At 37.6% G+C, this 26,896-nt stretch overlaps 1 protein-coding gene across 1 annotated transcript; it reads right to left on the bottom strand.

Moving 5' to 3' along the window:
* Positions 1–364: 364 nt before the first annotated feature.
* LOC145780106 (uncharacterized) lies at positions 365–11,003 on the bottom strand. Its single transcript, XM_082591821.1, has 10 exons — positions 10,626–11,003; positions 9,777–9,892; positions 9,018–9,208; positions 8,167–8,378; positions 7,151–7,580; positions 5,847–6,663; positions 4,875–5,297; positions 3,692–3,885; positions 3,034–3,267; positions 365–2,113 (listed from the first exon to the last, which is right to left on the bottom strand). Exons 1-10 carry the CDS (start codon positions 10,745–10,747, stop codon positions 1,856–1,858), a joined length of 2,997 nt encoding a protein of 998 aa, XP_082447947.1. The 5' UTR covers positions 10,748–11,003; the 3' UTR covers positions 365–1,855.
* Between the last annotated feature and the right edge of the window lie 15,893 nt (positions 11,004–26,896).

Below are 26,896 nucleotides of genomic sequence, written 5' to 3'. Positions count from 1 at the left end.
CTCCACTGAAACGACAGAAATCTGTTGCGAAACTGTATAAATCTTTATTGTTTTGATGGGCAGGCCTCATTCAGTACAGCTGGAAACGTTCTTGTAAATCAATTTCGTTTTGAATATTCTGTTAGTCTCAACTGCTTCGACTTAGAAAACGTAGAAGTTTCAACATTTGAACCAACCGCTCACACATCTTTTGGTCAATATTTTAAATAATGTGTGTTGCACTTTTTTTCTCTTTCTTTTAACCGCTCTGCAGTATATAACTTCGTAAATTTTATTTTGTATGCCATTCGCTCTGTGAGGATGCGCATTGCCATTGTGTGCGAAACGTCAGTGAAGCAATCAATCAACTTGTTTATGTTGCTTTCATCAGATGAACGTTGCATCTAGCGCTAGAAAGGATAATTATCCTGATAAATATCACCATTGACACCTGCACGTTGTTCTTTCTTCCTGGTAGCAGCTATGTATTAACTGCTACCCAACCTGTCTTCTTCCTCACTCTTGACTCTTCCACATGTGTTGAGTGAAGATTACATATTGTCAACAAGAGACGGGTTCAATTGTGATGTGAAATAGAATAGTCACTGCACAGTGCACACTAATACGTCCGTCCGACAGATTCGCACATCGTCAAAAAGGCCTATCGTCAAGTAGCGAAAACACGAGCTAGTAAATAAAGAATAAATAATGAGAGATTGTCGCTCAAGCGTGACAGTGCATCGCAATGATGACGTCATGATTGCGTCACAATCTGTGTTACAATACGGGGACAAATAGCCGGGCAATAATTTCGTGAATACACGTTTAAAAGCATAACTCGAAGATTAACGCTGAACCTCGTACCAAGAAAATCAAAAACATCATATCACAAGATTTAGCAACTTCCCACTGAACACCGAAAAGTTTGGGTGTTTGTAAAACGCCACAGTGCAGCAACAACAAACATGCAAACAACGTTCACTTTTATTGTTTATGGTATCCAGGCTTACGCCCGGTGGCAAGTTTTCAAAAGGTACCATTAAAAAATCCCCTTCGAACTTTGTTTGGTAATTACGGAAGAAAAAAGAGCATAGCAGCGGTGGGATTCAAACCCACGTCAATGCAATGACTACCACCGCCCTAACCCTTTGCGCCAAGTCAGGCAGTTGCAAACCGATGAGTTAATTTCGCTATTATATGCCTTTTTCTTTTGTTGCTTAAAAGGGATTTTTTAATGGTACCTTTTGTAAAGTTGCCGCCCGGTGATTGAAGATTTACATTAAGTGAACGGGAAGGCAAGGAAGCCAATCTTCTTGTTCACTTTCAGGCATGCAATTAAGTGTCTTGCGAAAGACACAGCCGCATGCTCTTGAGCGGTGTCGAACCGGCGCCATTTCGATTGCCGTTCCATGGCTCTCATCACTCGGCTATGCAGCCGATGCAAACGTTTACTGTTGTATGCGTAAAAAGATAAATCAGTACAAGATATACAAGTGCATGATACTGTAGTGTGAGATAAACATAAACATTTTTTTAAAAGAAAACTGAATTGTAATATGATTCATTATTGCATAAAAATAACAAGTTGGTTATGAAGAAGCGACAGCGGAGTCAATAGTTTGTATAAAATTAAAAAAGCAGTCTCACCACAACATTTAAAGAAACGATTGAATAAATTGAAGAAAGCAACCACAGCCAGTTTTCGTACAATAAAATTTAGTCGTCATCATCATTATCATCCGTTCAGTCGATTTCGACCTTCGGCCGCTCTATAAAATCTTCTCTCTCCATATTTCTCGATTCCTCACAACCTAGCAGCTTTTCTTAAATGGTACAAACATTTAATAATGTAAAAGCAATACAAAATTACGTTTATTCAACGTATTTCGCACCGCCGGACGAAGCTCTGCAAGAACATAACAAGACATTTCGCGGATTCCATTTGCTTCTGTGCACGCTGCAATGGCGACATCCTATGGTGATACTTCGGGTTCCAATGGAAGATGATATGCTCAATGCTGGCAGCCGCCATCTTCAAACGTGCAAGAAATCGGTTTAATTTTGCACGATGATACTTGCTTTGAGGCTGGCGTGTGGCGATGCATATGGTGAGGTACTGCATGATGTGGTAAAGCTGAAATGAAACAATATGAGAACAAAAGCTACACACATCAAGATCAAAATTATTAAAATTCGGGATAAAGTTTCGGTTCCGACCGGAACTGGCAAAATTCCGATCAAAATGTCAATAAGCTTCTGTGCTAGTTTATTTTAATTTTCCTAAATGTTTGTTCAACTGTTTGTAGCTTATGTTGCAAAAAGGAGTAGTTACTTGCGAGTGAGTGGAAGTTTGGTTTCGGACTTTCGCTACGCTTGGCTTTTCGTTTTATTTACAAAAATACATTCAGCTTTTTGAACGTATCATGTAATTCAAAAAATTTCTACAAAAAAGACATGTATTTAAATGACATAAGTCTAACAATTAATATCGAATTTTAACAAAATGTCCTGCGCAATAAACGATATTCGATCCAGTGGTTCAGCTTAGCTACGCCTTTGCAAATTTTATGAACTTTGATTTATGATAAGTGGAAGCCACAGCAACAGACCTTCGCATGGCTTTAATGTGGCGCTGTGAATTTTATACGTCGGCTAGCATACCATTTCTGCTGATCAGGCCTCGTCAGTACAGCTGGTTTAACTGCTAAAACCTCATCAACAGAAAAAGCTTCAAATTTCGATTCCGGTCGGAACTTAATAGTGCAGTTCCGGAAAATCTCTGCACCGGTCCGGTGGTATCTAAATTAGTTTGAAAACCATTCCAACTTTTGGTCTATGTTAACGTCCTTTCAAGATAACGACTGCTGTGTGAAAGATATCACATATTTTACAACTAGTCATGTTAGAGATGATACAAGCTACTGCAGACAGAAAATCAGTCGTTTTTACATTGATTCAACAGCTAGACGTGTGTAAAATGCGACTGATTTGTTGTCTGGGATAGTACAACACAAGAGAGCATTAGGCTACGTATAAATCTTTACAAACACTTACCGAATCACAAAACAATAAACATTCTCCAAGTTTGGATTCAAATTGTTTTGTCTTAGCCACAATTTCATCAAATGAGGCCTCGGGACAGTGATGGGCTGCCCACTTTAAGGCAGTAGCATGACAGAAACCAACTCTTAAATTGTGCTCCCTTAAACTGTGATAGCGGTTGCTGAAGACAATCGCTTCTCGAACTCCGCTTATGAAACTTGAGGAAGAAGAGGAGATATCCCAAGTCTGAGATCAAACGCTGATGTTAGCCGCATACAAAAGCAGAATGATTGATGTTGAGATGCTGTATCGAAGTTTACAACGAAAGATATTTTGAATTAGCGTTAAGTTCATAAAGCATAAACTGGAAAATGTCTAACTCTAAGATACTGTTGCAGCTCGCACAATATGTCCTTTTTACGTGTACGCAAACGGACATGTAAAAAGAACAGATTTTGATGGTTGAGATGGCGCTTAGAGAAGCTATTTTCAAGCTTGTGCTCCATTCTAGTTTTTTTTTAACTGAGGTGATAGCGCTTGAGGTTTTAAAAAAACAAAACGTGCTGGCTTAATGTTTTTTCGATTAATATTATTATTATTGCATAACTGACATTTTATCATTATTATTTGTACAAAAACATAAAAAGATTTTGCTTTGACGCCAACTGACCTCGAGGTTGCTATTCCCTTCACCTGTGCAACGATACCAGCATTCACTTGCCGGTCGCATGCAAACCCAACAGAAGGTGCTTCCACAGAAGCAAGTCATCATCTGACATCCTCCATCCTTTTCTATGGGTTCATGACAATCGGGACATTTTTTTCCAGAGACTGAAGTGATGGCGTTTCGATAGCGTGCCTTAGCTGAAACGAAAAATCAGTGAGTTGCATGAAATGAAAATAATAGGATTGATAATATATTGGAGCGTCCTTAAACTCCGTCACAGGACACTTGTAGGCTACGTTTAGGGAGCTTGTATACGACATCTTCTTACTTTTTGTTTTCTTTTTTCCATCGAACTCAAGTCAAAAATAGAGTCTTACACCAACCTTCCTGAACACAAGTAGAACACCAAAATATATAGACATACTGAATGTCACAGTCATCCGGACATAGCATTGAACTGGCAAAAACAAAACGGGGTTGCCTTTGCTTTGAGAAAGCGCCTTTTCCGCAGGTTAAAGGGCTAACAAAAATTAAGTAAGACGTGAGCACAATTAATGATGTCTAGAGCCGGCAAGCAGTTCCGAACCTGTGCGTAAGGCAAACGAGCCTGCGGAACATATGATAAACAGTATTTTACTGCAATAAAAATCAATTTAAAACAAAGCTCCATAGTTATTAGCAGGGCTGTAGAGTCGGAGCCGTGAAGTCAGGGGGATGTTGAAGTGTCCGGAGTTGGAGTCGTTAAAACAAATGCTGACTCCGGCTTGACACAAAACGATGAACAATAAAATTTTTGCTTGCAATCTTATTTTTTCAAAATATTGTTTTTTGTTCTCTGTATTGCGCTCTAATTAAAAAATTCCCAGAATATAGAAGTGTCTTTTCTTGTTACTTTTTGTGAAAGTTGCCGTTAGTTTCGATCCCAACTTAAGTGAAATTAAATCTTTAAAATCAAAAAAGGATCTGGCAGCATTGGAGCCGGAGTCGGTCAGTTATTAATCGCGGAATCAGGTTCGTATATTTTTGTGTGAATCCACAGCTCTGGTTATTAGACCGTAATTAATTGATCATTGCAAAGCTTACTCATGATCAAGACACAAGCAAATTACCAACACCTTTAGAACTTACAAATTTCGCAACAAGATAGAACACATGCCATGGAAACGCAATGCATTGCGACACTTACATTCCTTTTGCACTTCCTCCCAGTACAAGGCAGCCGAAGCACAAGTAGCTGGCCAGTGTGGCTCTCCCTTGCATCCTATGCACCATCTCGCTCCACAGGCGCAGGACAAGGGGATGTTATTCTTAGTCGCTTTCAAACTCTTCCGAAAATTGACTTTAATGGAATCGTTACATGCGGGACAATCGTGATATTTCTCCGAGCGCTTCATCGCGTTACTGACAAGTCGTTTTCGATACGTCATGATGACGTGACCGGGAAGCAATGTCATCATGGTGGCGTCATCCACTTTAACTTCACACCCAAAACCAGGGCATTGTGCAGGAGAAGCAAGAGCATTGCAAGTAACAGAACAAAGATGTCCTCTCCAACAGTCCGTACAAAACCAATGGTTGCAGGCTGCCATGGCTGAAGCTCTGCAATCGTCTGAAAATAAAAGTTTTATAAGTTTATGTATTTTTCTGTATTTAAAATGTACAATATATTTAGTGAGAGCCGACTGAACGTCTTCAGCGAGGTTTGGTCAAGGTGAGAAAGTATCAGCTGATCTCAAGAAAATGAAATATCTTCTGACAGGTGACAAACACACAACAATGCTTGATATGAACGATTCGATTACATGTCTTGTAATACAAACAAATTTATTTTCATACGAGTCAGTTCAATCATAAACAGCTAAACAACCAAGATTCTATTTGAATAAGCTTAACTAAAGATGATCTGGCAGCTAGCTGATCGAAATGATTCGTGTGAAAATAAATTCGAAGTTAGGACCTTATCTGTATCAATGAAATACCAAACTATATACAGTACTTTCTACTGTAGTGACATTTGGTGTGTCGGAAAAATAATCTACACCTGAACAATATACAATATATATAATACATATTTATTGAAATTTTCGGCTTCGTCTGATATGTGCAAGGTCTTAAGAAAATACATTTGAGATAGAAAGAGTGTAAATCGAACACCTACCTCCGGTTTCGTCTGAAAGCATTTCGAAGCAAATCCGGCAATAATCAGGTGATGTGACTGTTGTCATGCTTGAGTGATTTGTTTCCACAACATCGCTCAAGTGACTTTTATTAAACTGATTTGCAAGCTCCTTTTTAGCAATTTGATTGGTTGAAAATCCAAGTAAAAGAGCAGCTGCACCGATGACGTCACGGGTGTAGGAGGAAAACCTCGGAACGGTGGCTTCTGGCTTCGGTGATTGTTCCTCGGTGAAAGTGTTAGCTTCCGCAGCTGTTTGCAAACTCTCCTCTGCCATGTTGATAACGTGTTCAAAAGAAAACCCCTTTGGATGACCTTGATCGAGTTGTTCTTTCAGGTTTTTGCTCCATTCATCAGCGACCATTTGGTAATGATCATCTTCAGATAAAATTATGGTCTTCAACCGCGTTCGAACATTATCGAAACATAAGCACAAATTGCTTTCAGTGTAACAATTTTGTTCATTCAAACAACGGTTACGGCCATCGATGACTTCCAAGGTAAAACAACACCTGGCTGGCTTATTTCTGTCACTTCCAGAGTTTGTGGCCAGTTGCTTGGTCAATTGGAATGTGTACTTAAGAGGTAAACTTTTTCCTCGAAGTACATCAACCTTGCAAAATTCTTTAGGTTTGCTATCTTGTTCCAAAGGTTCTTCAAAGAGATTTTCTAGCTCTTTCAAGGATGTAAGTGACATGTTTACTTCCATTGATCTCTTTTCTTCGCTTTTTCTGATACGTTCTGAATAAGATTCCGCTTCGCCGTTTGTGAGAACACTATTCTGAAGTCCGGACTCTTTCTAAAAAAAGAACAACAAAAATCTGTTAAAACTATTTCTATTGAGGTTTTCAGAGTTGTCGTCAGTTGCATAGCGATGAGAGCACTGGTGTGCACTCGAAAGGTCGCCTGTTAGACACCACTCACGAACATGTGGCTGTGTCTTTGGCAGTAGCCTACACTTTACGGCATATTTGAAAGTGGACACGAAGATTGGCTTCGTTGCCTTCTTATCCACTTAAGCTAAATCTTCAACCACCGGATAGGACAAATAGAGTTATTATTAAAATCAACAAATCATGCATCAACCATGGCAGAAAGAAATAGTCGACGATGATGTGGTCGAAACCTGCGCAAATGTGGAAACCATTTATGTACTGCGAGGGTTTCCTTGAAAATGAACTATTCAAGCGTTTACACGCAAAATCGAACCAACGTTAGCTATCTCCTTGTGAGCAAAATAAGCGGTTCTAAGCTAACTGAGACTGACAACAATGAACACTTCCTACCTGAATAGCAGGTTCATAAACTACACGATCTTTCATAGAAGATGCTGTTCTGTTGATGGCTTTAGAAGACCCACATCTGCGTCTCTTCCTGGTACGAGTGTAGTTTGTTTTTTTAGTCGTATTAAAAAGCCAGGAACTGACAGAAAAAGACGTTATACTACATCTTCTAGACGTCATTGTGACGTCATCCTCGGTTTCTTGAGATGTTCTGGGGGTAGATTGTTCCTGATTGTCTTGCCAGTCTTGATACAGGCTCAGCAATTCGCGTTTGGCATTTGTGCGTGACTTTCTATACTCCTCGTAACGGTAATCAGGTTGCTCTACAAAGTTCGGGTATCGTCCTGGAGATCTAGGCCGGCAAATCTCGTACGTCACTTGAGGCTTGAGGTTTTCTTCAAAAAGATTCGGAACTTCATCGGTATCACAGTCTCTGCACATGAAAAAAATCATCTGAAATGGACATCTGTAAGACACTATACACATTAAGTGAGCTCAACATCACATTGAAGCCTCTTACTTAACTAACAGAATAGGTAAAGATGAGTCCCATACTTGAATCCAAGCATCGGGGGATGAGAAGATAAGGTTCTCATTATACTTTATTATCTTCTCATTATACTTCTCATTATACGCCTTTACTTCAGCAACTACGCCCACCCAATTTATTACCGCTGCGCCATCCCACCGTACTAACAGAATATGAAGAACACACATGCAGCATGGTTGAAAGTGACATTTTAAAAATAAGTTTGAAATTGTGCAACACTGCAGAGGTTTCCAACTTCGCTAGTTACTCTACTCCAGATAAACAATACAACAACCTAACAGTTTTACGAACAGAGTAGGGTATTTGGAAGCCAACTGATTTCTCGTGTGACAGAGAGATCAATTGGGTTCCATAAACTCTACTCTTTTCCCAACCGTCAGGTAAAAGAACCAAAAAATTCACGAGTTAGATGCAAAAGTGCATATTAACTGTCAGCATAGTTGAAGAAATTCTTAACAACAGTGCATACTTCTTTTGTGACAAGCCCATCATATCAGTGGACCAGCCGTACTTCCTGCGCTTCGATTTACGACAATGTGGCATTGGATCTTCTTTATTGCATGATTTGACAGATGTTGTTACACTGACAGTATCAGGAATTTGGCCCAATGAGTAGAACATCCACAAATTACCATTTGTTCCAATTTCTCTCTCTATCACTGTTAAGTCAATGTTCTCAAGCTGCAAAGGAAATAAGCAACAATTTAAAAAATGTTTCTTGTGCTTAAAAATATGCTCACTTATTCTATCAGCAGACGGCTTTTAAAGTTTATGTGAATCACCACGATGAAAAGATTTGGCAAAATCGAGATGCCCATACTGGTGTTGGTCCTCTCATTTTTCAACCAGACATAGGGCCGGGTTCACGTCTTTTAGGAACAAACAGTTAGGTGCCTGTTGTAAGTTTTGCCTATCATACTGAGCTTAAATTGACGATATTTTGTTAGTATGCAACAGCTAGGTAACTCACTTGAATAGATTTTGCATTTAAAATTAAAACAAACAATATAATACAACCCTCTTAACGTCGCACATTATGTTTTACGTAGACAACGTAATTGGCGTAAGGTACTTTCAGTGGCGTACGCCGGACTTTGTTACTGGGAGAAGGGGCATTTGATATAATTTGCAATTTTTGATCAAGAGTAGCCTGATGCTACTTTATAGTCTGACCAAGATTTAAGTAGCCTAGGTGAAATATAAACATTCACTTTCTTTGCGTATGTCACTGAGTTTGCGCATTAAATGATTAGATATGTGAATATGAAAAGCATGTTTGTGCTTCTAAAGTTTGTTCCTCAAAGAAGGAACTGTCCTTACAAGAGGGTTATTCTGTTGGTGCATTTCTTTGTGTACTTCATTCTTCAGCATATCAGGCAAAAGCCATCTCTGTTTTTTGTTCATAGAATAAGTCACATCACCATTCCAATGACCCTTTCCTGCAATTGGAGATAAAACCCCCTTTCCTCGACGAGAAGAAACTTTGGAAAAAGATTTAGAGGACAGCATACCTAAAAATATAAATAAATATTTTACAGCAAGTCTTTTAAAAATGTGTAACTCACATTTGCATGGCTTACTACATTTTGGTGGCCTTGTGTTTTGTTCTTGGTGAGCGACTAACATGAGTGGGTGGCTTCGACTAGAACACACCACACCCGCTGCATGTTCATGATTGAAAGAAGGGAACTGGTGGATTAAATTGAACAAACCTAGCAAATTCTTACACAAGACATTAGATTACCATTTAACAACGAAATACGAAACATTACTTGGTACAACTACAGTTAATATGACTACTTATAAATAAAGCAAACGCAAAGAAAGCTAAATTGAATGTACAAAGTTCTTTTACATTCACTGAATTAAGTTTATGTGTTCATCCAGTAGGTCTAGTATCTTCAAAATTACTAACAGTAAAAAAAATAAACAAACAATTTCTACTGAATGAAATTATGACAGCAAAAGACCAACGGATTGTCAAGCCAGTCACCACCTTCAGCAAGTTTACAAAAGATAAAGAGTAAAACAAGAGAAAAACTGGCATAAGAACATTACTAATATTGCTTAAAAAATTACCTCCATCATCGATGTCAAAACTTTCTTGTACCTGCTTTGGTTTCCATTGATCAGTGGAAGATATGTGCTTCAATATTGCTGCACCATTTCGATGGCAACCTCCATGGAAAATGTGACTGCAGAGCATACATATATAAAAAAATATTTTTCACTCTTAATATAATACACAGGTTATATCATTCTAGGCTGTATCAACACAGAAACTGGTTAATTGCATATAATTTACAGACTTTATTTTGCGCTAAGCACAACCAAAAGGTACGGTACAAAGAATTGTGCAAATTTGAGTTAAGTTTTTAACTTTTAATGGTCTTTTTTATTTTTTGTGAACCCTTGTAAGATTAGAGCTTATTTACATGGAATTAAATACCAGATGGTCAAGTTCAATGAAACAACAAAAGTTGAGCTTAGTTGAAGGAAATAAATTGACTAGTGTTTGTAAGAATGTATAATAGATTTGTAAGTAAGAATGTATTGTATATCACCATAGACAATAGACATATACATCAATTTGATACCTTAGTGTTTGAAGACACAGAGTAGGCTACGTACATGATAAGACAAGGGAAGCTATAAAACAGTGAAAAAGAGAGAAAACTTTTATTTTGTCTATTGCGAGAGTAGTATGATACATTTATAAACAATATGAAAAAAAATAACAACATAACAAACTAGATTCCGCAACAGACAGGCGTTACATAATATAAGCTAATGATAACAAGAACTATTTAGCCACAAATTATCGAGTCAGATACCCTCATCTACAATATTGACAATACTGTTTGTTTGATTGTACTAGAACCTTGCCGTATTACTTTTATCCATTGTTTTAAACTATTGCAAACTCACTTTTTAGTTCCAGTGTTTCGTCTCAGTGTAGCTCCAGAGCGTGTAACCATACCAAACTTGTATCGTTTATGAGCGATTTTAATGTGACTTGGCTTGCAAGAAAAATAGTCAATATCTTCCATAAATGGAGAGCTGTAGTGGGTCTTTTCTAAGCAAAAAGAGTGTTGGGCCTACTCAGTGTCAAGCTATTTTCTTGACAACAATTAACAAAGTGTCTTCTAACTACGGTACCAGAACACACTGATGGGTGACAACTTACAAAGCAACACCAACTGATCACTGCTGGTTGTTATTGTGACTACATATGCCCAGTACTGAAGTCAGCTGATGTGTCTGAGTCACAATGCATAAACAAATGTTGTAAAGATGTTGCGCAATTTTTTCTGGTCAGTGGTGCAATCGCAATGTTGACACTGGGGTAGGCACTTTAACGTAGGACAGGTTTCCTCGTGAATCACCTGTTTGCAGTCATGTGACTCACGCCATTATGATTGTAACCTTATAAACTCAATTGATTACAGTCTTTAAGATCCTTCTTGCACTCAGTTCAGTTGCAGAAGAAAATAGAACATTAGCAGAGGGTGGGAATCGAACCCACGCAATCGAAATGAATTCCCTTGCCCTAACCCTAACCCATTAGGCCACGCTGCTGTGGCGATACATTCACTTAATTTTGTTTGTATCAAAAATGTTTGGAGAAGATCGGATCGAGAAGATCGGAGAAGATCGGAATATCACGTGCTGAGTCACATGACTGAAATCAGCTGATTCGCACGGAAAACTGTCCTATGTTAAAGAGTCTACCTGACACTGGTGCCAACTGACAACTGTGTTGCCAGAATAAAATGTTCAAAAACATTTTTTTTTCAAATATGAAAAAGCAATTGAAGATGCGCATTGTCATGGTACGCAAACCGTCAGCAGTAGTAGTAGTAGTTTCCTTTTTCCCGCGCTTTTACAAAGTAAGCAGCAAAGATTTTGCTCTCCAGGTCTAAATATATAAATTGGATTAAAGAAAAACTTAGGCCTGGAGAATAGCAAATTTTAGTCAAATTTAGAAAGGAATTTAATTGTGGTCATTTCAGTCCCAAAATTTTCGAAATCGATAAAGAATTCGCAAAGACAGAACAATTCAAAGAAATCCATTTTAAGAATCCAAGTCTGCGGTTGCCGCATGTAACAAACAAGCAATTGACTCGCCAGCCTCAGCTTTGAAAGAATATAGGGATGAGGAAAGTAAATTATTATCCAGTGAAGCAATTGAAGTACAGTACGGTAGAAAATTTATCAAACAACCATTAGTAAGCCATGTGAATTAATTGTTTTACATTCTATTGTGTAACATCTTGTTTGCTGCCCATTATCAAATCGGTTCAAAGTTTGTCCTAAAATTTTTTGTTTTAAATTCAGTTGTTTTTTAAACTTTTCTGGATTAGTGTGTGTTGTATCGGTATAAATCAATTTAATTACACCAGCGCAAGAGTTTTTAATGATAATTTACTTAGTTTTTGACATAAAAATCGAACGTTGGCCAGCAATCAAGCCTAGTCAGTTTTTAAGCAGGGCTGCCAGACAAGTTTGGATCAATCGCACTTAGCCTAAATCGACAAAAATGCTTTTTTTTTCTTGCTTTTATTTCAATGCGAAGTGTTTGATTTTTTTAATTGAATTTAAATTTTGTTGCTTTATGTCAGTGGAAAAGTGACAAAAATTGTCATAAATTGTTATTTTGGGCTCAAACTTTCAATCAATCAATCAATGTTTTATTTGTCAGTAACAGGAACATAGGTACATGTTTGAAATATGCAATATACACAGTACAAAAGTTACACAAGTTCCCATACCGACAGGGAGACAACGAGACGACCATACGGTCTACTAGTCAATTGCCACCCTACGGAAATTACGATTTTGCCATTTAAAATAAGCTTACAAGAGAAAAATAATAATTGAAACGTTCCCTCGCTTCAACAACAGCATACGCATAAAAAAAACATATTGATGATAACGTAGGCCAAAACACAAAATTCCATGAAGCAAGCAGAGAATAATAAAGTTTCCGAAGCAACTGACAAGTTGGTTTCCATAACATATCACTTATTACGATGCACTGTAGCTTTGTAAAATTAACGTTTTGATCTCTTTTTTGAAACAATGAAATGATAAGTTTTTTAGCCTACTTGGAACCTCTGACCAGAGCATTGGTCCCAATACCTGCATGGACTTCTTGCCAAATTCTGTGTTTGATCTGTTTATAAAATAATTGTTGCCTGTTTGATATCTTGTGTTATGCTGATGAATAGATGAAGCATTTGTAAATAAATCACAATACGTAGACGGATACTCATTCATATGAACTTTGTACATATGTTTTTTTATTTCAATGTTATGTATGTCTTTTAGTTTCAAGATGTTCATTTTGAAAAATAAAAAATTAGTGTGAGCATAGTAATTTTGTTTCGTAATTATTCTTATAACCTTTTTTTGTAATTTTATTAATGGATCCAGTGCACTGTCGCAGGCCTTTCCCCAGCTTGAAATACAAAATTACAAATGACAGTAAATCAAAGCGTGATACACATCTTTTAAAGTGTCTGTGTTGACATAATTTCTGAGTTTAAGCAACGCCCATGAACCTTTTGCTACTTTTCCGCAAATTTTATCTAGGCCTATGTGATATTTCCATGTTAATTTGTTATCTATGTAAACGCCAAGGTATTTTATTTGATCTTTTTGTTGAATGCTTGTGTTACCAATGTTAATGTTAAAATTTTTTATGTGTTTTTTATTTGTTATTAGCATGTATTCAGTTTTTGAGAAATTTAATGATAATCTATTAAGCTTCAACCAGTTGTAAACTTTTTGCATTTCGGCATTCACATTGTTCTGCAAATTTATTTCACATTTGTCGCTCATCGTAAGATTGGTGTTGTCAGCAAATAGTTTAACATTCATGTTTGTTGAATTTGGTAAGTCATTTATATACAGTAAGAAAAGAAGGGGTCCCAATGTCGATCCTTGGGGCACACCGCAGGTAACCTGTCTTGAGTTTGAAGAGATTCCATTGACGACCGTGTGCTGTAGACGATTGCTGATATAGCTTTTTAACAATTGTAATGGAAGGCCCCGAAAACCACAGGACTTCACTTAATGATCGCAGCAGCACATGATTTTTTTTTCTTTCATTAATATTACTGAACATCAGCCTATCTTGTTTCAACGTAATTTGCCGATGCTTGACATTTGTCACATTAAGAACTGGGAAGCAGCTGACTCGATGACTGATATAGTCTTTCGCTGCTTCCTGTCTGTTGTGGTATTTAGATAGCTATGGTACTATTTTATTCGTATTGTTTATAATTGTACCGTACGGTACGGTACTATTGTCACAACAGACGAAATAAAAGGTTTCTCTCTCTCTCTCTAGTATTAACAGCCATAACAGGGGTGGTCTAGGAGGTACTTTTAAACTCAGGATGATCTAGGGCCCGTAAACTTTCAAAGTTGCCTGGAAACTTAGAGAAGCTGGGTACTCCTTAGTGATAGTGCATTTTTCTCAGAAGTGTTTTGAGGGTCGTCAATCTCATTGGTAGGCTACCGTGCCCAAATTGTCCTCTCAATGGCCCTGAACGTCAGTGAAGCAATAAATCAACTTGTTTGTTTTTGCTTTTACTTTATCAACTGAACATTGCAACTTGTAATTGAAACGATATAATTATCCCAATGAACACCCAAACTTTTCAGCGTTGCAATTCAGCTCAAAGCGCAGAAACAAAAATTTTATTTGGTTTTGAATCTTTATCCTCGGAAAACAGGTCATTCCTAGTAGTTTCACATACTTGTAGAGGCTTGTGAATCAGGGCCGGTTACCGAATTACAGAATGAAATTCCCGATTGTTGAAGCGGTTGAAGTGTTCTTTGCGGGGAAATTATTTGGTAGCCACTTTAACAAGTCGAAATTCTGCCACTAAACTTGACTAGAATGAAACTGCCAACCAATCATAAGCTACGGTTTAAGTGACGTAAAAAATGGCGAAAAGAAGATGATAGAAAGCAAATTAAGTGATGGATTTTTTGTCAGCTGGTTGGCTTAGGGGTTAGGGCTAGAAAGTAGTCATTTCATTGACGCAGGTTCGATTCCCACCACTGCTATTGCTCTTTTTCTTCTGTAATTACCAAATAAATTTCAAAACAAGCATTAACTCTCTGGATGAGTGCTAGAAGGGTCACAATTGGACGCAGTGATGGGCATTATCGGCGATAATGGGCATTATCGGCGATAAATTTTTATTGCTTATCGTTATCGCTCAATTATTTTTTCATTTATCGGTATCGCCAAAGGCAATATTTGATTATCGCCGATAATTAATCGCCGATAAATTTTATTTTGGATCAACACACAAGTGGAAAGATCATGAAAAGTAATATTTTTACTAGCCACCTAGTTAATGAAACTAAAATTAAAACCAGTTCTTCTTCAGTGCCTGAAGTGTGTGTGCACAGGTCGTTATCAGGGGAGGGGGCACGCCCCCCTGCAGCCACGGCCCTGAAAACACAATAATTTTTAGAGTTGCAAATTGCAATGCAATGAAATGCATGCAACAAGTCTCTTGTTGTTTTGCTGCAATGGGCAATCGCGAGTGAATTATACAATTAAAATGTAAGCGCACAGGCGGCACAACTTCCTTTGAAGCGAAGCGAAAGAAATTGGCAAGTGGTTTGTGAAAGTGTCGCAATGCGAGGCCGCTTTTACATCGAAAACATGGTCTTTCGCGCCACCTCACGATCAACTATTGTATTCTTGTTTTTTTCTTTTTTTGTTGGATGTGTTAGTTTTTAGTAATTGTCGTAAAAAAATAATCTCGTCAAAAAATATCTCTCTAGTCAAAACATGAAACTTACTGTTTTAAGCGCATTAAATCTTTAGATGAGTAGATTAACTAAAATTGCAAGAACTTGCCTTGAGACGTGCGGTTACGTCACAAACTCAGATTAAAAGACAAAATTCACACACAATAACAACACATCGGTTATAGACTGTAAGATCGATTTTTTTGTAGCTTGGCGATATAACTTTAATCCAAAAATAATAACCGAATGCGTAAGTGCCATTTAACTTAAAAAGTTAACCCATTTGTGCCAAAAGTGAAAGTACTTAAAAAAATTTTCGGAAAATTTAAATATTGCATAATTATGACCTAAAAAACATATCACAATTATTTTTTTTCTAATTGTGTTTGTATTTTTTGAGAAAAAAGTCGTCCTATATATAAGACGCTAGACAAATCCGTTATCAAATTTCACAAGTTTCTTGTGCGTAATGCTTAAGCGTTATTACATTTTACTTATCGCTCAAAGTGATAAATGGAAAATGTCTTGTTCATGTCATTATTGTCATCGAGCATGTTATTGAAATGAAAGTTCAAAAAATATGAAGATGAAAATTAGCAAAGTAACACAACATCACTAAAACAAGTCATTGCAGAATATGATATTGCTTGAAGCATTTAACATGCAGACCGACATCACATTTTTTGCATCTTGTAATAGTTTTTGCATGACAATAGGCGGATCGAGTTACGTGGTAAAATTATGCTAAATACAGTATAACCTTTCTCATTTACTGCAGCCTACCTATGCGACATAGCCTACCTCAATCAAATATTTTTATTTCCACTAATACAGTGCCTACATTGTAATTCTTATCTCAACAACTCAGCGTTCTGCCATTGCTTTAATGATGGTGTTCACAAAAAAAACAAAAAAAAATTATCTGAAATTATCAGTAAATTACGATAATTATGTTATTGTTCTTAAACAAACACGACTAATTTGACAAGCGTGATGGATTTCACAGTATGCACATTTTTACTACCAATAACGCTTAAGATTACTGATAAATTTTCAAGCATTTTGCGTTTTTGGGAATTTTTTCAATTATTGCTGACTTTGCTGTAAACAGCCCTTTAAGCAGAAAGCAAAATACAAAGTTTGGAATTTTTTATGGTATTTTCATTTGATTTAATTATTTTGCCAACTGCACGTAAGCGGCAGTGTAACTCAATTGATAAAAGCATCCAACTGGTATCTGAAGGTAGGCTATAATTATAAGCACAACGGTTACCTCAGTGGTTTGATTCTGGATCAAGAGGTTGAAGATTCGATACCTACTGCCGCTATTGCGATTCTATTTATGCATAACTTACAAAAAGTTTTGTCCCTTTACAGTATATTATGTTCAATTTTTCGGCATGTTGATGAAAACAGTTCGTGCTGCATGGGATGGGGCAGCGCTAATCAAAAAAAAATATATATATCGTTATCGGACATTATCGGCGATAATTTATCGTTTATCGTTATCGCTTAACTTTTTTTTGATTTATCGTTTATCGTTATCGCTTTAGGCATTTTTCGTTTATCGATTATCGTTATCGCTTAACTGAAAAATGAGTTATCGCGCCCAACACTGATTGGACGGTAGCCTCTTATAACATGTTCTGATTGGTTGGCGGTTGCAGTGGCAGAATTTCGACTTGTTAAAGTGGCTACCGAATTATTCCATCCATTAGATCAGGGGTTCCCAACATTTTTTACACCGTGAACTCCTTTAAAAATTGTGAAAAATCAATGGCCCCCCTATTTTTTCAACCTTTTGAAAAAATTAAGAAACGTCATCTTATATTATTATTTTTGAAACAACCGGGAATTAAAGACCATTTCACAAAGATTTGGGCAAAATGTAGCCAACTAGTGTTTTTATTAAATTTTTATTTATTTCTTTTGTTATTTTATAGTGTTGGAGGGGACTTAGAGATGATAAATTAAAAAAATTGTTAGGTATTTTTCAAATTTTTCCATGGCTCCCTTGAAAAAGGTTCATGGCCCACTAGGGGGGCATGGCCCGCAGGTTGGGAACCCCTGCATTAAATGATACTGAATGGAGAGCAGTCCTTAGAATGCGTTGCTTAAGCGCATACCCCGAGAGTCGAACCAGCGCCGCTTGATCTTGAAGTTGTCACATGCCGATAGTGGTCCGACGACCGTTTTATATTGTTCATATCATAGTAGTCGTCATGGTTCATAACTTAGGCACGGTACAACGTCTGAGCTGTTCTTGAAGCGTTTATGATGCGTAAGCTAGTTTATGTGAAGCAGAGCCTTGGGTAGACAAAGATTTCACAATTTTTTGCCATAGCATAGCTTATACTCTATCGGTCTTCTCTAAAAGATTTTTTAATTATTTATATAAATTTATCAGTAGGCCTAGATGCTGTGAACTATTTCAGTTGTACCAGATAGATTGTCTCGACAGGAACCTTGGCACCTAGTAAACAAAATGAGTTTACGCTAGTGTATGCGCTGCCAACTTTTTTACAAGTTACGTTGACGCATACGGCGTATGGTTTTTCGAACGTTTGCGTTTACGCTGACGGCGTCAATATTTTTTGTATACGCATACATCACTGCATCATCTTCATCAGCCAGTACTGGCAGATGGTCTCCACTCTGGCACTCTCCACATATGCTTCCACCAGTGCTTCCACTTTTGACAATTGATAAATCCTCTTCAATTTCCTTTTTTATCCTGAAAAATCCTTTTTTTCTCAGTCGGAAATCCTTCAAAATTTCCTTCATAGGCGAGGTTATTTTTCACGTTATTTAAGTTTAAAAAAGTGCCAATATAACTTTAAAGTTATTTTAATCTCACCTAAGTTACGTTTTAACTTGAAAGAACAGAAAATCAGTGATTTGAAGAAGTGGTACAGTAGCCTATTCAAATCGCTACAAAAAACAAAACCTTGCACGCAGTAGCATGGGTGATTTAGTTGACAAACCCAATCTGATACCATAAAGTTGCTGAATAAATTACAAAGGTTAGCTTGATTTTTTTCAGTAGCAACGGTATGTCGAAGCAACGTTGTTTTATTAGAACAGTACGCTACACAAAAGCAGCACATATTTTACAATAACATGGTTTACTTCCTTTGTTCACTGTCTAGCAGTGACGTTCGGTGGCTTAAACCATTGGGAAAGCAACTTGGAAATATGCTGCAGCAAGGTAGTAGGCACGAGGGGCGTAACCGTCGGGCGAAGCCCGAAGGCGTGTTGCCGAAGGCAACACTTCCAGCGGGGGGTCTGGGGGGCCTCCCCCAAAAAATTTTGAAAACACTTCCAATTTGGTGCGCTCTGAGAGCATTTCCAAAACAACATCTTCGGACTTTCCCAGTCCGAGGATAAAGACTCAATCAATCAAACTGGGACTAGTCTAGAATGTTGGCTGCTTTTTTAGACTGAGCACAAAAACTTATTGTCAATGTCATCTGTAAGCATTTAAGACATGCATTGGACTGGTGCACTAGTAAAGAGCAAATAATTAGCCTATAAATTAAGCTAGCCCATTCTTGAAGAACACAAGTATCTTTGCTCTGAACTTGTGATGTCAGTCTATTGACTCAAAGAATTTAAAAAACACTTGTGCTGTTTCAGTACTGGTTAGTTAATGTACCCTTTGGAATTGCATGTTTTATTGTTGAATCTATGTTTTTTTTGGTAAGAGAACCAGCTGTATTTTCAGCGTACTCAGTAGCCTATAGTTACAAGCACAAAATCACTCATGTGTAGAGGCTGTATTCCTTTCGCCTGAAACCAAAAGCAGCCGCTATCAGATACGCATTGACTAGGGTTACCATATTTGAAAAAGCAAAATTCCGGACAGTGCATGACTATTTCATGAGACCATATATGCGCTACCGAACTATTAGCCATTAAAATTAGTCAAGGATTCTATATCAAAATTTCACTAGGCTTCCTCTATGACATTTCAAGTAAATCTCTGATTATATGTGCGAAATCGCCTGCTTTTATAGTCTGTTGGAATGTTCTAGTAATTTTCGCAGCATGTGATCTATATCTAACCAATTCTGATTCAGCACAACGGTCAATAAGTTCAAGAAAGTTCCAAAGCTCCATAAAGTTCTAAGTGGTAAACATCATTGATAAATCAAACGCTCTGTTACATCATAATTTCGTACAACCTCGTAGTAAAAAAAATGGCAGTGTTGCACAGTACGATTGCAGATGCAGTAAAATGAGCTGGCTGAGCGAATTTTCTAGAAAAAAAATTTCTAATTCTCCCAAAACGCCCATCATAAAATTCCGGACATTTGAGCATTTTTTAAAATTCCTTCCGGACGCAAAATTTAACACTAAATTCCGGACATGTCCGGAATTTTCCGGACGGTATGGCAACCCTAGCATTGACGTCACTGGGAAAGCAACTTTAACCATAACACCAGATAACACATCTGATTGGCTAAGCAGCTGGTGTCGTTTTGCAAAACGATTGAGGATTGGATAAAACGAAGGCGTTTTTCAATGTAGGGTAAGCAATTTTGAAAGTTGATTTCCCTGGAGCTTCAGTGATGGTTTCTGACAAAAGCGTTTGCGTTAATTGGCATTTATAGGCAAGACATGCGGTTTGGTGAGGACTTAGACTAATCACAAGCGTTATGAGTAATTCTAGTCATGAACACAGTAATTTTCAAGTTAAAATAGACTTGATAAAAATAATAAGAAGTTAAACCTAGAATTCAGTCATTATATTTTACATAGTTTTCGCTCAGGTAAGCACTGCTTTCCTTGCTTTCCCTCACCGATCGTCACTGCTGTCTAGCCAAAAAACCGCTTGTCAGTTGGTTGGTTCTGGGATATTCCGGTTTACCACCTGGAGTCCTGGACATCATTTACCAATTACCACTCTCATCTTTCCCACACGGACTCTTTAACCTATCCCTAACACCGAAAATATACAGGTGGTACATGTGCAGTAACGAATTATCCATCGATTAACAAATTTGTTTTTGTGTTTAGTTCGATTTTCCTTGATGCGCTACCGTAACTTGTTCAACTCTATAAGGCGAGGCTACTCTTTTTTCTCCTTGTCAGTAACGTCTTCACAATCATCTGAGACTGATGAAAAACTTTAGGATACTAGGCCTATTCATGATACTGACTCAGTCTGACTGTGTACAGTTGTACAGTATACGGTATATACAATTATACATGTCGTATACACAGCATAGCTAGCTCTATTATAGGTGCAACCTAATTCGTACCCTGAACACTTGGTAGCCTACCCTCATTTCGTACCCTGAAAACTAACTCACTCACTGCCAGGGCCCGATTAACCATGAGGCATACGAGGCACAGGCCTCAGGCCCCCTGGCTTTGGGGGCCCCCAATTTTTTTACCTTAGTACCGTAGGCGTCAATACTTTTATAGGTTTCAAGCAGTGCCGTGTAAAGGGGGCCCGGACCACGGGCCCACCATCTCAGGAGCCCACAAATAATACATTTTTGCGTTTCAGTAAAGTGTTTTTTGAGTTGCTAAAGTTCACTGCATGTACTTGTCCATTAAGAAGATAATTTAGGCCCTTATTATACTAAAACATCTCAAATTTGGGCCCTATTATACAAATTTGGGCCCTAACTACAATGAAACATCTCTAAAAACAAAGTTAAAATGCGATAACGTTAGTAACATGATCTGCAGAAATGTATTTAACATATAACAGGTTTGATGCAATTGAATATATGAATTCAAAAAGGGCCCAATTGCCACAAAGTGTTTTTAGCACAACTGTTTTGATTATTTTGGTCATTTACATTTGTGGTGAAACTTTGATAATGCTTATATGCTTAAACATACTGGCAAGAAGCATCATACCTGAAAAGTTCACTCAGTGAGGATTCTGTGGAGAAACTATAAAGAAGTTGAAGTGCAATTGCTGTAGTAGGGCCCATTTCAAAATCAATGTAAAATTGATAGGGTATTTTTTATGTGTTTACCGATATGTTTGAAAAATTTGGCTGTTTTTTTTAAGTATCATTTAGTTTAGAAGACATTGAAAGAAATCGGAAAGCACAAATAGTGAAATAAAAAAACAAAACTGGAGGGCCCTTTTTGAATTCACATATTCAATTTCTTTTCATTGAAAGAAATTGGAAAGCACAAAAAGTAAAATAAAAAAAATGGGGTTAGGCCCTTTGTGAATTTACAGATTCAATTTATTTTCACCAATAAAAGTGTTTTATTTTAAAAAGTTGTTAGGTGTAAGCAAAGTAGCATTTCAGATAGATATCATTTCATTTTTAACATTTACATACAATACCATAATTATAAATATCCTTGACTAGTGATGTTGCGAGCAGGAAAAACCTGTCCTGTACTTTTAGCAGAAACGTTCTTCTGTATTTACTTTTTCTGAATATATGCACATGAAATTGCTCTTATCTTCAAATAGGCTACCTTATAAGCCTGGCATATCACATGTTGTACGGTACAAACAAAAATCATTCTTAACACAAGCACCTGTTTATTCTTGCCACTATAACCTAGGCTACCATACCCTAAAAACTTTAATTAGACTTGAATGCCTGCATAAAATTATGAAAGCTTTGCCTTGGAATGAAATAATATTGAATAAAAATAATTGAACACCTGATCCTCAAAACGCTTTACACTGCTTTTGTTTTTGTTTACAATTACAATGTCTTTACCTTAGTTGACAGAACAAGTAATGTTGCCAGATAAAAAATAAAAATGGGGAAAAACAATAATGTTACCAGATGACCAAATCTGAATGGAAATTAATAATTTCCACAGTTTTGGTTTTATCTACGCGGTACCGGGCGGCAAAGTTCAAACAGTCAAAATTTTGTACGATGGTATTACCGCGTCGTGACCGATATGCTTGATATGTTCCATTGCCAGTATTTTTTTTATTAGAAATTGTTAACACTTTTGGCTTTCATTCCGAGCAAAGGTGTAGCTAAGAAATGATAGACCTGTGTTTGCGGTTACTTACACTTGTGTTGTTTCCTAAACTGGTGAGAAAGTCTATTGTAATGAACCATGTCGGTGCAGTGAAAATATACACAATATTATAGGTCTGCTTGACGATAGAGGGCCCAAAATTATTCTGGCCCCGGGGCCCACAAAGGGTTTAACACAGCACTGGTTTCAAGGATCAGTTAATAAACTCTGCTAGTTCAAATTCAAATGTAGCATATATTTTGCTAGTGTTTCCAGTATGAAATTGAAATGAGCTCAATTTCCAATCTGTTAAAGAAATTTTTCATCAAATAATTTTTGTAACAAAAGAGTGTTCATACTTTTGTTTTGTTTTATTTTCTTTATCCTTCATTGCAGGAAAGCGGACTTGAGCGCTATGCATCGGTGTACGCCTTCCGATGTACACCTGACCCACGCTGCAGCCGACGGCAATGTCTGTTTCCGGTTGTCTACTCTAGGCTACTTATGACTTAAATTTGGTACTACCCATTACTCGAAATCTACAACAATTCTTATGAGCATTTTGGAATGGAAGTTAACACTGATAAAACTAGGATACTCAACCAAACGCCACCTGACCACACCTCCCCAGATATCAATATCAACGCAACACCTTTAGGTGAAGTAGACTACTTCTCTTACCTTGGTAGCATACTTTCAACAGCACCAACATGTGCAAAGGATATTGAGCAACGTATAAAAGCAGCTCACTGTGCCTATGGAAGACTTAGCCATCGTGTCTTCAACAACCATGCTATATCCATCCGCACAAAAATTATGGTCTTCCGGGCAGTCGTTCTATCTACCCTTTTCTATGCTTGTGAAACCTGGACATTATACCGCCGTGACATCAAACGTCTTGAGAATTTCCAGCAGAGGAAGCTGAGGCAAATGCTAGGTACTCGTTGGGAAGATTATCTTACCAACGATGCAATCCTTGATCGCGCTAGGTTGCCCAGTTTAGAAGCCACTATATTGAAACACCGCCTTCGCTGGACAGGGCATGTCATACGAATGGACCCAATGAGGCTTCCACGAATAATGCTTTATGGTGAACTAGAAACAGGAAAGAGACCCCCCGGAAGACCAAAAATGAGATACAAAGATCAGCTGAAAGTGTCCCTCAACCATGCAAATATTGATCTGGATTCATGGGAACTACTTGCTAGCGACAGATTACTTTGGAGAAAAAGAACTAGGGAAGGCACGGAAATTTTTGAAAAAAACAGGATACAAAAAGCCCAAGAAAAACGAAACACTAGAAAAGAAAAGCTAAAACTACCACGTCCCCCACCCTCCATACAATGTGACTTTTGCCCACGTCTTTTCCATCATAGACTGGGCCTCCAAAGCCGCACATACGACATCACCATCCAAAACCAAATTCAATTTGAAGACAAAACCAATGCTCGGATACGAGCTGGAGCCGACGACGACCCATTACTCGAAATCGATCACTGGGTAGAGGCAATTATCGTAAAGTTTCTTGCCCAGAGAAACAACAGCAAGTGCGGGTGGTTGGAGTCGAACATGCAGGCTCTCGACTGCGAGTCCAACGCGCTAACCACTCGCCACTGCTGCTCAGGCATACTGTTAGAAAGTTGTAGGTAAATTGGCTAAATTAATATTTATGAAGTTATAGTTTTGCTTGAACTATTTATTAGCCCATATTTCATCATTCGCAGAGACTACATGGTATTGCATTGAAAGCGATTGCCAACAGGGGCCCCTAAACTTAGCTGTGCCTCGGGCCCCCGTGAGCCTTAATCAGGCCTTGCTCACTGCACTCACGTCCAATTACCAAAATGGCGAGAATAGAAATCAAGTGACGGAAAGGCGAGAATGGGAAAGAGAGTGAGAGGGGGTTTCGGATGGCGAGTGGCGACGGAAACCAGCTGATCATCGTTATTCCAGTCGTTTTTAGAACTTTTGAATGAAAATATTAATAAAATTTTCTTTAACATTGTTAAAAACAACAATTCCCTTTTTAAGACAAAATTTCCTTGTAAAATTGTTAAAAATCCCTAAAAAATCCTTCCGATCTTCATTTCCCTTTTTTATCTTTCGAAGCGTTGAAAAATCCCTTTTTCGGGATAAAATCCTTTAAAGTGGAAGCACTGGGCTTCCATACCATTCATTCTGTCTTTCGCTGTTCTCATCCAGGTGATGCCAATCTTATCTTCAATATCATCCTGATTTTCTTTTCCATCTTCCTCTGTTTTTTTTTTGCATATCTTGGTGTCCATTCTGTGGTGATTTTGGCCCACCTGCTGTCTGCCATTCTTTCTAAGTCACTTTAGATTTTTTGCAGTTTCAATGAAATTTTTAATGTTTGTTTAGTTTCTGTTCACTCCATTTCTAATCTTGTTTTTTCTATTTCTATTTAATAATATTCTTTCCAAAGCCTTTACAAATTGTTTCACCTAACGGATCATCAGAAGGTCTTATCTGCTTTGCCTTTTTGCTTGGCATTGAGCACTTTTTGTAGTACTGTTAATAGTTTTCATTGTTTTAATATTCTTTCCATGTTCCTTTGCGCTGTTGTCAGTTTCTTGTTTAATTCGATTTTCAGCTTGGAAACGCCTTTTTACAACAGATATTTTTTTCAGTCAAAATGTCAAATAGTGATGATTGAATATTGATTTTCACACCAACACTACAAGAGGAAGACTGCTAACTGCGTAGTAGGTGGTTTTCATCATCGATCACACTAAAATTTTGTATGTGCCACATTTAGACAATAAAACTGAACTTAACTTTTCTTTGGTTTTGTGGTGGTGACAACTAGAGACCTACGGTACGGTATGTCCTACTCCTACCTCATTGCTAGATTAACCTAACGTAGCCCACATTTTCAACAGGCTATATAAAAAAAAGTGATCTAGCTGGCTGTCACCATAAGACAGAGCACTTGCGATGTAACAACAAGCATTGCATTTCTCCAACTGTAGCAATGTGCTTGTTCAAGTGAAACAAGCATCAATGAAAAACATGTTGCAAGACATTAAGACAGCTGCACAGTGCACATTCGGTTATTTCTGTTGTGGTCCACACTCCAAAGTGTAACAACTTCACAGTATTTGCTTGGGTGATGGTTGGCTGAGGCAACCTTTTGGTCTGCTGCCCTCCTTGTTGAGCCAACTTATTTCGTAACCTTAGCATTTTTAATGTTTGAAATTGGCCAACATCATCAAATAAGACCGAACTAAATCAAAGAGTAGAATGCATGCCAATATGGCAAACAATAAGAAAATCAAATGATGCATCGCTTTTGGTTGAGTGTGACTACCTGTTAACTCATTAGATCACAAGTGAAGGCCCGGAGTGAAGGCTTTATTTATAGGCAGTGGCTATTTGACCGGCTCCGGTCTTTGAATCTGAAACACTATTTGACCGGTCATGACGTCACTGCATAAGCACTTTTTTCTTTTTCTCTTTCAAAGCAAAAGACGAGAAGCGCCGACATAAGTTCTAAATTCAACACGTATTCTTCAACTCAGTCCGTGGCGTGTAGGGTTCGTCTCCGGCTGCCAATCTAGAGGGGATGAGTTCGATACTATCCAGAAGCATTCTTTTTTTCATTTTTTTTTTATCTAAATTTTGACCCAAAGCGTATTTACGTGGTCAATTTTTAATTTGAGTAGCCTACAGTCCAAGTTAGTTAATAGTTCTCAAGTATAGTTCTCAAGTTAGTTATATACAATACTATACTTCTTTTAAAAGAAATGGTAATGGTAAAACCATTTTTTAAAGAAGTATTGTATATAACTAACTTGAGAGAAAAATGTAGGGTCGTTCGGCAACACACGTTCACTTATGACGATCGGAAAATTACCAAGAAAAATTCTCAAATTCCAGCAAATTAAATAAACTCTAACATTATTACTCACATTTGAAAAGACATAAAAAATGGGCTGTAGGCTACTCAAATTAAAAATTGACCACAAAAATGCGCTTTGGGTCAAAATTTAGATAAAAAAAGAATGAAAAAAAAGAATGCTTCCGGATAGTATCGAACTCATCTCCTCTAGATTGGCAGCCGGATACGTATCGCACGCGCCACGGTCTGAGTTGGAGAATACGTGTTGAAGTTAGAACTTATATCGGCGCTTCTCGTCTGTTGCTTTGAAAGAGAAAAAGAAAAAAGCGCTTATGTAGTGACATCATGACCGGTCAAATAGTGTTTCAGATTCAAAGACCGGAGCCGGTCAAATAGCCACTGCCTTATTTATATATATGGCCTACCGGTACCGTAGTTGTTCAGGCTTAATGTTTAGGCGAAGAAGTGTATATCTGGCCTAGAACTTACCGTAGATTATAGCATCTAGGCTATGTGTAATACGGTAATTATTTAAAACCTACATTTCTTTCCAAAATCTACCATACCTAGTTTGAAAGTTTTGATGATGTTTTTAGTA

Source organism: Aplidium turbinatum, chromosome 11, assembly GCF_918807975.1.
Source record: "Aplidium turbinatum chromosome 11, kaAplTurb1.1, whole genome shotgun sequence".
NCBI classification, from domain to species: Eukaryota; Metazoa; Chordata; class Ascidiacea; order Aplousobranchia; family Polyclinidae; genus Aplidium; species Aplidium turbinatum.
The sequence above is the reverse complement of the archived record's forward strand: the minus strand, read 5'-3'. Positions and strand labels throughout refer to the sequence as shown.